Source organism: Hyperolius riggenbachi, chromosome 5 (genome assembly GCF_040937935.1).
Source record: "Hyperolius riggenbachi isolate aHypRig1 chromosome 5, aHypRig1.pri, whole genome shotgun sequence".
NCBI lineage: Eukaryota > Metazoa > Chordata > Amphibia > Anura > Hyperoliidae > Hyperolius > Hyperolius riggenbachi.
This window is the reverse complement of record NC_090650.1, coordinates 44,044,096-44,057,073: the sequence shown is the minus strand read 5'-3', so window position 1 is coordinate 44,057,073 and position 12,978 is coordinate 44,044,096. Positions and strand designations below refer to the sequence as shown.

General features: G+C 47.3%; 1 protein-coding gene across 2 annotated transcripts in view; it reads right to left on the bottom strand.

Annotated features, from left to right (window-relative positions):
- Positions 1-12,099, bottom strand: part of CACNB2 (calcium voltage-gated channel auxiliary subunit beta 2) — a 352,606-nt gene extending 340,507 nt beyond the window's left edge. For both annotated transcript variants that reach the window (XM_068235575.1, XM_068235577.1), the window contains exon 1: positions 11,877-12,099. In XM_068235575.1, the coding sequence (XP_068091676.1) occupies positions 11,877-11,957 (81 nt within the window). In that variant the 5' untranslated portion in view covers positions 11,958-12,099. The remainder of the gene's footprint in view (positions 1-11,876) is intronic.
- Between the last annotated feature and the right edge of the window lie 879 nt (positions 12,100-12,978).

The following is a 12,978-nucleotide window of genomic DNA, read 5'->3' as shown; positions in this document are numbered from 1 at the left end:
CAGGGCCCGTTCACACTAGGGGCGTTTTTGAGATTTTTTTAAGCGCTGGCGATTTTCAAAATTGCCCTGAAAGCGCTTGTGCCATGATTCTCTATGAGAAAGTTCACATCTGAGCGGCTTGTTTCCGATCCGCTTAGAGAAGCAGTACATGGGCAATTTAAGAAATTCCAACTATAAAACACTTTCCTAGAAGAAAATGGCTTCTGAGAGCAAGAAAAAGATTAAAAAGGTGGAATTTCTTATCAGTGAGGGTCACACTGTAGTCACTTCCTGTCTGAGTCAGGACTGAGTCAGCCACTTACATACCTGATATTTAACTCTTTCAGGCAGAGAAAGAAAAAAAGGAACACAGCATAGTTATTTGTGTGCTAGGCATTCTACACACACGTCTATCTCATCATGTCACATGTCACTTCGGGTATCCTTTACAATGTCCAACCTTTATTTGTATAGCCAGACAAACAGTACAACTAAAGCTCACGCGTATCGGAGCGGATATAGCTCCTTAGTCATAGCTGCCCCATATTCTACACCAGTGGTCCTCAAACTAAGGCCCGCGGGCCGAATGTGGCCCCCTGAGGCTTTTTCACCGGCCCTCCACTCATCTTAAAATATCCACTGCATCTTAAAATATCGGTAGCTCACATATAGAATAGCAGTGCTGGTACCACCCATCCACAGGGAAGCCAGCGTGCAGTCATTTACTGGTTTCCAGTCCAATTCTGCATCACGTGACACTGCTGTCCAATTGGATGACAAGTTGTCCCCTGGGCATGCTTCACTGTCTGGCGCAAAAAGGTTTTTTTCTATCTGCACATGCTGTGTTGGGAACATAATATCTTCTTTGGTTATTAGTCATCAAGCATGTAATGCTACCCAGAGTACTACTTACCCGGGGCTTCCACCAGACCCTAGCAGCCGCTATGTCCCTCGCCACAGCTCACTCTCCGGCACCTCTTCAGGTGTCCTCTACTGCTCTTGCGTGAGCGCCACTGTCAGTCACCTCCACGTGGTCCGGAACGTACTGTGCCTATGCAGTACACTGCGGTCCACGTGGAGGTGATTGACATCGGCGCTCACGCAGTAGATGACGACCTGGCGAAGTCAGCCTCTGCACCGTTGGGGACCGGGAGCTGAGAGCGGAGCTTCGGTGAGGGACATATCGGCTGCCAGGGGCTGTAGGAAGCCTCGGGTAAGTAGTACTCTGGGTAGCATTACTTGCTTCCAGAGTACTATGATTCCTTTAAATGGGAGACAAAAGGGCTGTACATGTTAACAGGTAATAGTTTACACTACCTAGGTTCAATGTAATGTTTTCTACATCATATTATGTACAGTGGAGGAAATAATTATTTGACCCCTCACTGATTTTGTAAGTTTGTCCAATGACAAATAAATGAAAAGTCTCAGAACAGTATCATTTCAATGGTAGGTTTATTTTAACAGTGGCAGATAGCACATCAAAAGGAAAATCGAAAAAATAACCTTAAATAAAAGATAGCAACCGATTTGCCTTTCATTGAGTGAAATAAGTTTTTGAACCCTCTAACAATAAAAGACTTAATACTTAGTGGAAAAACCCTTGTTTGCAAGCACAGAGGTCAAACGTTTCTTGTAATTGATGACCAAGTTTGCACACATTTTGGGAGGAATGTTGGTCCATCCCTTTTTTCAGATCATCTCTAAATCCCTAAGGTTTCGAGGCTGTCTCTGTGCAACTCGGAGCTTGAGCTCCCTCCATAGGTTTTCTATTGGATTAAGGTCCGGAGACTGACTAGGTCACTCCATGACCTTGATGTGCTTCTTCTTGAGCCACTCCTTTGTTGCCTTTGCTGTATGTTTTGGGTTATTGTCGTGCTGGAACACCCATCCATGACCCATTTTCAGTTTCCTGGCAGAGGGAAGGAGGTTGTCGTTCAGGATTTCACGATACATGGCTCCGTCCATTTTCCCGTTAATGCGATTAAGTTGTCCTGTGCCCTTAGCAGAAAAACACCCCAAAAGCAAAATGTTTCCACCCCCATGCTTGAAGGTGGGGACGGTGTTTTGGGGGTCATAGGCAGCATTTTTCTTCCTCCAAACACAGCGAGTTGAGTTAATGCCAAAGAGCTCTATTTTGGTCTCATCAGACCACAGCACCTTCTCCCAGTCACTCACAGAATCATTCAGGTGTTCATTGGCAAACTTCAGACGGGCCTGCACATATGCCTTCTTGAGCAGGGGGACCTTGAGAGCCCTGCAGGATTTTAATCCATTGCGGTGTAATGTGTTGCCAATGGTTTTCTTGGTGACTGTGGTCCCTGCTAATTTGAGGTCATTCACTAACTCCTCCCGTGTAGTTCTAGGATGCTTTTTCACCTTTCTCAGGACCAATGACGCGATTATTTTCTGGTGAATGCTGCGCACATAGCGATTATTGATTTCATGAGCAAAGAGGTGAGATCTTGCGTGGAGCCCCAGAGCGAGGTCGATTGATGGTCATTTTGTGCTCCTTCCATTTTCGAACAATCGCACCAACAGTTGTCACCTTCTCTCCCAGCTTCTTGCTAATGGTTTTGTAGCCCATTCCAGCCTTGTGCAGGTCTACAATTTTGTCTCTGACATCCATGGACAGCTCTTTGGTCTTTCCCATGTTGGAGAGTTTGGAGTCTGCTTGATTGATTGATACTGTGGACAGGTGTCTTTTATACAGGTGACTAGTTAAGACAGGTGTCCTTAATGAGGGTGACTAATTGAGTAGAAGTGTCTAACCACTCTGTGGGAGCCAGAACTCTCAATGGTTGGTAGGGGTTCAAAAACTTATTTCCCTCAATGAAATGCAAATCAGTTGCTATCTTTTATTTAAGGTTATTGTTTCGATTTTCCTTTTAATGTGCTATCTGCCACTGTTAAAATAAGCCTACCATTGAAATGATACTGTTCTGAGACTTTTCATTTCTTTGTTATTGGACAAACTTACAAAATCAGTGAGGGGTCAAATAATTATTTCCTCCACTGTATATATCATTGCATCACTCTCTAATATTTGAAGTTTGCAAATTACACTCTGTATTTTAAATGAAGAAACAGAGCAGAACTAATGGGCCCGTGAACTTCCTGGCAGTAAAACTTTAAAGAGAACCAGTGCTGTTGAAGAAAAAAAATGTTATACATACCATAAGCCTGGATCGATCCCACGCCGCCGTCCTCCGCTTCCTCTATCCACCGGTACCGGGTCCTGTACTTTCGGCCAGTCGGGCCAGTCGATGTAAGCGTAGTGCGTCACTGCCGACGGACGCGGCCAATTTTCCGCATCACAGGGGCTCCCTCCATATACTTACGCATGCGCCTCCATACTACGCAGGCGCATGCGTAAGGATATGGAGGGAGCCCCTGTTCATGTGGAAAATTGGCCGCGTCCGCCGGAAGTGACGGGATCCGGTACCGGCGATAGAGGAATCGGAAGATGGCGGCGTGGGAGCGATCCAGGCTTATGGGGCTGGAGGAAGCCCCAGGTATGTATAAAAGCTTTTCCTTTTTTTCAATATAGGTCGTCTCTGGTTCCCTTTAAGGAGCTATGTCTCCTGGTCAATTATAGAAAGAAAGAAGAAACAGTGAGAGACGGGTTGAGATAAGTGCTTCAGAAAACAGCACTGTAGCTGACCCAAGAGCTCTTTTGCATATATAAAAACTGAAGGTTAACTTTTCCTGTACTGGAAACAATATGAGACTCGTATCTGTGCCACTAATGTCCTATTTCTTTTCTGTACTAAGTTTATTTTCACTTCACATTCCCTTCAACTGCAGTTGCTAAGTTTAACTGACAAAATAGTGCAAGTGAGTGGGGAGGCTGGCTGGTATCTTACGATTTTGGCAGATAAACTGTCATTCAGGAACTTGCTTTTGAAAACAAAGAAAAACATGAGAATCCCCCATGAGCAAATAGACTAGTAGTCCAAAACTTGTTGGTTCTCTCAGATTTTAACAGCTTACTTTTTTAACTGGAGTGATCCTTTAATAGCAGAGCACTGGGACTCAAGCAGGGGCGTAGCAATCAGTATAGCAACCATAGCGTTTGCTATGGGGCCCGCAGCAGCCCTATGCCACAGGGGGCCCGTACCTCAGAGGACTTTTTTTCTTCAAATTATACATTACCATGCCGGTTCCGGGCCCCGAACCCCCCCCCCCCCCCCCGATAATTGTAGAAGAGCGGGCCCCTCCAGCCCCCCTCGTCTGATAAGGTGGCTGGTGTGAGGAGGGGGACTACATGGCGCATTGATACTCCCTGGCGGCCGGGGCCCAACAGTTACTCTATAGTTCCGGCTTCCGGCCAGCCAGGGAGGAAGAAGGAGGACTGGGAGGAGTGACGCGACGGAGGGAGTGGACCTTCTGCCTATCCTCAGCTCTGACAGTGTGCTGCAGCCTGCGAGCCTGGCTGCGACTGTCTGGACTGGAGCCCGCAGAAGGGCTGCCCTGGAGCCGGAGGCCACCCGACCCGTGCATCACCGACGAGGAAAGCGGAGCGTCCCGATCCGTCACCCGACCCCACGCAAGCAGCCTGCAGCATTGTAAGCAGGGCTTTGGAGTTGGTCCAAAAATAAACCGACTCCGACTCCTCAGTTTAGGATTCCACCGACACCGACTCCGACTCCTCTAATTTGCATATTACAATTTTGTTGATTAAAAGTATGTAACGTGAAATTCGTCTCTTAACTGCCACTGCTTAGGAATTTTACAAGACAACTGAAGTGAGAAGGATATGTAGACTACTATATTTATTCCCTTTAGACTAAAACTAGACCTTGGTAAGAGTACTTGTAAAAGGTACAAACTGGAACAAAGAACATCTATCAGGCCCTAGGCAATGTAAGTGTGGGTACATGTAAGAATGATGTGCAGGTACTCTGCAGGGGAATGAGGCGATTCTTCCTCTATTACACATTATTCATGTACAATCTGAACAAGGTTTATGGGTGACAGACAACACCTCTGTGTTCAATGTGCACAGCATTCTCAGTGGATTCCCTGCAGCTCTGTGGGGAGTGCATATGTAGAGTATAGTACTACTGTGTGACAAAGTAAACCTGAGACAGATGAAATTAAAGTTTTATACATAACTGGGGCTTCCGCCAGCCGCCTTCAGGATAATCAGTCCCTCGTTGTCCTCCTCCGCCACCTGGATCTTCTGCTATGAGTCCAGGTATTTGAGCCAGTCGGGCGTAGTGCGCATGCACACACTCCGCCGCCAGGAGCATACTACACCTATTGCGCAGGTGCAGAATGTTCCTGGCTGTGGAAACGGCACGTGGCTGGACTGCGCTGACTGGCTGAATTACCAGGACTCATAGCAGAAGATCCAGGTGGTGGAGAACAGCAAGGGACTGATTGGCCTGAAGGGGGCTGGAGGAAGCCCCAGGTATGTATAAAACTTTACTTTTCATCCGTCTCAGGTACCCTTTAATTTGCAGTCACCAAACCAAATTTTAACAACGTATCAAATTATTTGATTTCATGAGCAAAGAGAGTGCATACATTTGCATAAATCAGCAGCAATGCAGAATTATTTCCATCTCATTGACCATCTCTATTAGTGATACGGCTACACATCAGGCTTTATTCTTACAGCATAGATGTTATTTAGTGTGTATATATATATATATATATATATATATATATATATATATATATATGAGATTCCTGTGTACACATCATATATACAGTCACAATCAGATATGTATATCTGGCCTTAAAAATACAGGAACTGCTTTATTGAAGCAGCACAAGTAACTAATTTTGATTGGTTCATTTCATTTTTGTGGACTAAGCACAGCTATTACTGTATATATACATTATTTTTAATGACTATTATCTGAAAAATAGAACATTTTATCATATTTTCTATTTTAATTACAGTTATAAATTCATTAGGAGTCGGTGCATTTTTTCCCGACTCCGACTCCAGGCACCCAAAATTGCCTCGACTCCGACTCCACGACTCCGACTCCACAGCCCTAATTGTAAGTATATATTATTGCTGTGCCTGGTGCTGCTGGCTGCTGTGGATGGAGGTGAGTGTGGGGGGGGGGGGATGGGGGCCAGGGGACTTGCTGGCTGCTGCCAACCACCGCTATTACATGGCCCTGGCCGGCGGCCATGATGCTACATGTGCTTGGTGCTGGCTGCTGTAAGGGGGGGGGGGGGAATGGAGCCTGTCAGCGCGGGTGAATGCTCCCCACATAGCGATTATTTTCTGGTGACTGCTCCCCACATAGCGATTATTTTCTGGTGACTGCTCCTAGGGATGCTCAAATTCGGCTTCGGGAGATATCCGGATTTTTGCTATCCGGATATCTCCCAGTAATGCTGTGCGGGCTGGGCGGGGGGGGGGGGGGGGGGTCAAGCTTACCTCTCTGACGTCTTCTTCGGTCGTCCCTCGGCGCCTCCCACGATGCGCTCCATGCGCGTCACGTGATTACAAACACTTCCTCCTTCAACCCGGAAAGGAGGAAGTGTTTGTAATCAGGTGACCGCCGCTTGGAGCGCATCGTGGGAGGCGCTGAGGGACGACCGAAGAAGACGTCAGAGAGGTAAGCTTGACCCCCTGCCCAGCCCGCACAGCATTACTGGGAGATATCCGGATAGCAAAAATCCGGATATCTCCCGAAGCCGAATTTGAGCATCCCTAACTGCTCCCCACATAGCGATTATTTTCTGGTGAATGCTCCCCACATAGCGATTATTTTCTGGTGAATGCTCCCCACATAGCGATTATTTTCTGGTGAATGCTCCCCACATAGCGATTATTTTCTGGTGACTGCTCCCCACATAGCGATTATTTTCAGGTGACTGCTACCCACATAGCGATTATTTTCTGGTGACTGCTCCCCACATAGCGATTATTTTGTGGTGAATGCTCCCCACATAGCGATTATTTTGTGGTGACTGCTCCCCACATAGCGATTATTTTGTGGTGACTGCTCCCCACATAGCAATTTTCTGGTGACTGCTCCCCACATAGCGATTATTTTCTGGTGAATGCTCCCCACATAGCGATTATTTTCTGGTGAATGCTCCCCACATAGCGTTTATTTTGTGGTGAATGCTCCCCACATAGCGATTATTTTGTGGTGACTGCTCCCCACATAGCGATTATTTTGTGGTGACTGCTCCCCACATAGCAATTTTCTGGTGACTGCTCCCCACATAGCGATTATTTTCTGGTGAATGCTCCCCACATAGCGTTTATTTTCTGGTGAATGCTCCCCACATAGCGTTTATTTTGTGGTGACTGCTCCCCACATAGCGATTCTTTTCTGGTGAATGCTCCCCACATAGCGATTATTTTCTGGTGAATGCTCCCCACATAGCGATTATTTTCTGGTGAATGCTCCCCACATAGCGATTATTTTCTAGTGAATGCTCCCCACATAGCGATTATTTTTGGTGAATGCTGCGCACATAGCGATTCTTTTCTGGTGAATGCTCCTTACATGGCGATTATTTTCTGGTGAATGCTACGCACATAGCGATTATTTTCTGGTGAATGCTGCGCACATAGCGATTATTTTCTGGTGAATGCTGCGCACATAGCGATTATTTTCTGGTGACTGCTCCCCACATAGTGATTATTTTCTGGTGAATGCTGCTCACATAGCGAATATTTTCTGGTGACTGCTCCCCACATAGCGATTATTTTCTGGTGAATGCTGCGCACATAGCGATTATTTTCTGGTGAATGCTGCGCACATAGCGATTATTTTCTGGTGACTGCTCCCCACATAGCGATTATTTTCTGGTGTATGCTGCGCACATAGCGATTATTTTCTGGTGAATGCTGCGCACATAGCGATTATTTTCTGGTGACTGCTCCCCACATAGCGATTCTTTTCTGGTGACTGCTGCGCACATAGCGATTATTTTCTGGTGACTGCTCCCCACATAGTGATTATTTTCTGGTGAATGCTGCGCACATAGCGATTATTTTCTGGTGAATGCTGCGCACATAGCGATTATTTTCTGGTTATTGCTGCGCACATAGCGATTATTTTCTAGTGACTGCTGCGCACATAGCGATTATTTTCTGGTGACTGCTCTCCACATAGCGATTATTTTCTGGTGAATGCTACGCACATAGCGATTATTTTCTGGTGAATGCTGCGCACATAGCGATTATTTTCTGGTGAATGCTCCCCACATTGCAATTATTTTCTGGTGAATGCTCCCCACATTGCAATTATTTTCTGGTGAATGCTCCCCACATTGCAATTATTTTCTGGTGACTTGGAGGGGTGTGGGAATGTTGGGGTGGAGGGTTCTGGAGGAATGTTTGGGTGGGAGGACTGAGAGGTGCGTTGGATTGGAAGGTCGTTGGGGGGGGGGGGGGGGGCATACAAAAAATGTTGCTATGGGGCCCAGTCATTTCTACCTACGCCCTTGGACTCAAGTGAATGTGGGCAAAACAAGAATGTTTATATAGTAGTATAAAGAGCCCAGGCATCCCACAATGCTTTTCAAGGTGGACAGGAGATTTCCATCTTTACTTGCTTCCAAATAATCTGCCTTCATGTCACCCCCAGCCATTCACACACAGGATAAAGCCAATTTGGGAGGCAGCTGGAAGTCTTGCGGTAACTAAACAAAGGTCAATCTTCTCTGGAGATAAAATAGTTTTCCTCAAATGTGTCTGTTCAACTGGTTCACATGGCAGGAGAGAAAATGTATACGTACCTGGGGCTTCCTCCAGGCCCCTCCGACCTGATTGCTACCACACCGTCCTCTTCTGACTCCATGTTCGTACGCAATCGGCTCCGGTAAGTCCACCGCTCTGGGGCAAATTGAACATGCACGGCATGGCCTCGTGCGCGCCCCTATTAGCTCCCGTTGCAGGGAGCATTTTGCGCCTTTGCAGCACTACTGCACATTCGCAGAACGCTCCCAGCTAGGGGAGCGCGACAGGGGAGTGCAGGCGGGCAGACTGCGCCTCCCCTGACTGGACAACTTACCAGGGCCGATTGCAGAAAATCCAGGAAGTGGTGGAGGACAGCGAGAGAGAGATCTGCCCCGAGGGGGCTGGAGGAAGCCCCAGGTATGTATACATTTTTCTCTCCTGCCCCATCTCAGGTACACTTTAAAGAGAAACTGTAATTTTTTAAACAAAACCCTCTGGGGTATACTTACCTCGGAAGGTGGAAGCCTCTGGATCCTAATAATGCTTCCCCTGTTTTCCGCTGTGCTGACAATCCAGCACTGCAGCCCCCCGAACCGTGGCAAGGTAAATATTTACCTACCGCGATCCAGCGGCTCTCTGTTCGCGTTAAGGCGGAAATAGTTGAACCCAATTGGATCCGCTTTATTGCACAGGAGCGAGTCCTTTGCGTCTGTGCAGTAGAGCAGATACGATCGGGTTCGGCTATTTCTGCCTAGTCTGAACGAAGGGGAGCGAGGTAAGTATCCCCCACAGGTTCTCTTTAATGCACACCATGCAATTTTTATTTCAGATTCCATTTCTGATGGAGAAAAAGGCAAATAAATATACAGCCTACGGATTGCCAATCAACCAATCCCAAGCTCAAAATGTATTTCTTTCTCAATCTGAAACAGACCGGACATGCTGGAAATGATCGATGAGAATAATAGACATCGTTCCTAGTGTATGTCCTCTTGATTCATTTCCGATTGATTTACAATCGGAAAAAGGATCAGAAATCTGATCAAAATTTTTTTTTTTAAATCACATTCGTGTGTATGCCAGCAAACTTGCATATCTGATCAATGCCAGCTCTGAATATCGATCTGATCACTCGCTCAAATCGGGTCCGAAGTAAAAACTGCATGGTATGTACCAGCCATTACACAGTTTATCGCTTCCACGCACGATTGGAAATAGTGGTCAGATTTTTTTGTCAACCTGGTAATGAATGAATCAGCAGCTGCGTAGCTTTATGCTGCATCAAGTAGATCAAAACCAACCAGCCGGAAGCAATTCAAATCATTACTATTATTATTTAGTACAGGTAGTCCCCAACTTACGAACGCCGACTTACTAACAACCCCCGTTACGAACGGCACAAAAATGGGAATAAGTCCAGTGTTCTCCCCAGAATTTTTTCCAGCTGGGTGGCATGAAATAGTAACCGGGTGGCATTAAAAAGTTGCCGGGTGGGGCATGATGAGAGAATGCAGGGCCGGTGCCTCTGTGCACAACTCTGCTTACAACATAGGAGGAGGTGGGCCGATGACAAGCGGGTGCTCACCAAAACTAGCCGGGTGGAGCACCCAGCTAAAAGAGCCTGGGGAGAACACTGAAGTCAAATAGATCTTATAGTTTTTGAGAAAATCAAGTCCAAAGACTTTCATGTTACCGTTCACGCTCCAGTATGCGGTTCAGTGTATTGCATTGCAAGACGGCGGCAAATATCGTAGCACGCGACGCAGGCATTTTCCCGCCAGGTTAAATTAGATCGAGGCTGTTGGCCCATGCGCTGTAATGCGATGCAACGTGCATTCTGTGGATTGGCAATACAGCAGCCATTAAAAGTACAGTCACCCAGTTTACCCCTCTACTACAGCAAGGTCCTCAGTATCCGGCACCGGCGGGGAACGCCTGGTGCCAGATACATGTACTAGCTGGTTGCAAAAATGCGCCAACTCCCCCCCCCCCCCCCTCAAAAAAAGTACTCACCGAGTGTTCAGCGCCATCTTCTAAACTTCCTGTACCTCGTAGCGGCTTTCCGAGCTCCTCCGTGCATGGCTCCCTGCATGTCACCTGACCTGCGGCCGGTCACGTGACACACCAGGAGCTATACACGGACGTCAGAAAGCTGCTGGGAGCTACAGGAAGGTTAGAAACCGGCGCTAGACACTTGGTGAGTATGTTTTTGCTTTCCAAAACCCCAAAATCATAGTCCCTGTTATCCTCTCAGGCATGCTGGTTAGTTGAGACTTCCGGTTGCCCAAATTCCGAATAATGGGGACTTTCCCATACATAGATTTGGTAAGATTGTACAATCAAGACTGCATCATTAGTAGGCACCTTTACAAGACTAACCGCCCAATACGTAGATCCATTAAATGCAGTATAACTGTTTTTCGGTAGATGATAGGAATAGAAAAAAAAATGCTCATAGCAGATAATAACCCTTCTGACCAACAGGTGGAACAAACAGTAGCATACGATAATCTTGCCTTTAAGGATAAGCGAGGCGAGAAATTAAATCTAGCTTACCTGGGGCTTCTCCCAGCTCCTAGAAGTCATTTTGATCCCTCACCACGGCTCTGGTCCTCCTCGGTGTCCCGATGGCTGCCTCTAAGGATCGCCAACACCTATGGGTCAGCGTCTTCTGCACACTGTTGTGCGCCCGCCCCATGTGAGAATGTGCCCATGTCACCCGGAGTGTCCTGCACCTGCACAGTGGTACTGAGCAGGCGCAGTATGCTCCCAATGACTTGGGCACGATCGTGTGCTCGCATGTGCCGAAGACGCCAACCAGTCAAGGATCGGCGATCCTGAGAGGCACCCAGCGGGACACCGAGGAGGACCAGAGCTGCAGCGAGGGACCCAAAGGACTTCTAGGGGCCGGAAGAAGCCCCAGGTAAGCAAAGCTAGATTTCATTACTCACCTCACTTTTCCTTTAAAAAGAAAATCAGAGAAATGATATCCCTGGAGATCAGTAATCTCTACCAGTAAGTGGCATGAGTCAGAAGTTGGGGGTGTATAATATATATATATATATATATATATATATATATATATATATATATATATATATATATATATATATATATATATATATATATATATATATATATACACACACACACACTTATAATCATGCTATTGGACAAGAACCCCGAGCAAGTCTCGGGAGGGCGGCGGCAGCCCGGCGGTGAGTGGTACCTGGATGGTGGGGTTCTCCAGAACATCCATGTGGATCTCCTGCGAGGTTGAGGGAGTCTTGGACATGTTGTTTTGGACCATTGGAAATAGAAAGTCTCGGCGAGCCGCAGAGTGAATGGAAGGAATAGAGAGTACAGCGGCAGCGTGTCCCCCGCCTGGTTACATTGCCTGATATGGTAGCATGGTCCTCGCCCGGCTGCTGCTGCCTTCCCTGCGCGATCCCCGCTCTGCCTCCACTCGCTGTGACTCCGAGCAGCCGCAGCTCTGGCTGGGGAAGAGGAATGGGGGGCGTGGGTAATTGGACGGGGGCGGGGCAAGCACAGCACTCAGCTGTCACAGGAGTGAGGGGACAGTGCTGCCAAACTCTGCCAGCCCCTGTGTACCCACTGTGACCATCTCTGCTGGGCACTGGCAGGAAGGGGGGCTGATGACTGTCACAATAACTGCTGGGAAACTGCACCTTTGTAGAGCTGCATTAGGTCATGATAGTAGAAATCAAAGTTGCAAGATTAAAGTGAGAGGTATATGGAGGCTGCCATATTTATTTGCTTTTTAGCAATACCAGTTGCCCTGCAGCCCTGCTGATCCTCTGCCTCTAATACCTTTAGGGCTCTTTCACACTAAAGCCCTTTTTCAGCGTTTCAACGGAAAGTCGAGACTTTGTGCTAACCAAGGTAAAATGAAAGTCCATAGACTATGACACGCCGCGGCCTATTCAACGCGTGCAGGAAACGGCAACTGCATGTGTTGTCTAATGTGAAGGAGCCCTTAGCCAAAGACCCTGAACAAGCATGCAACAGATCAGATGTTTCTGGCAATGTCAGATCTGACATGCTGCATGCTTGTTTCCAGAGATGGGCTTTGGAGTAGAAAGCCACTTGAATTCGAAATTGTAATGAAGGTTGATTAAGGCAGGTGTGAGCATGGGAGACGAGGGGTTACTTACCCAGAAGTCCGTCGGGCTCCTATGCGTATCACTCGCACACGACCTAGGGGCCGCTTTCCACGACCCACTACCACGCTTCCTCCTTCCAGCTTGAAGGAGGAAGTGCATCCCATAGGTCGCGTGCGAGCGGAGTAATATGCATAGGAGCCCGACGGA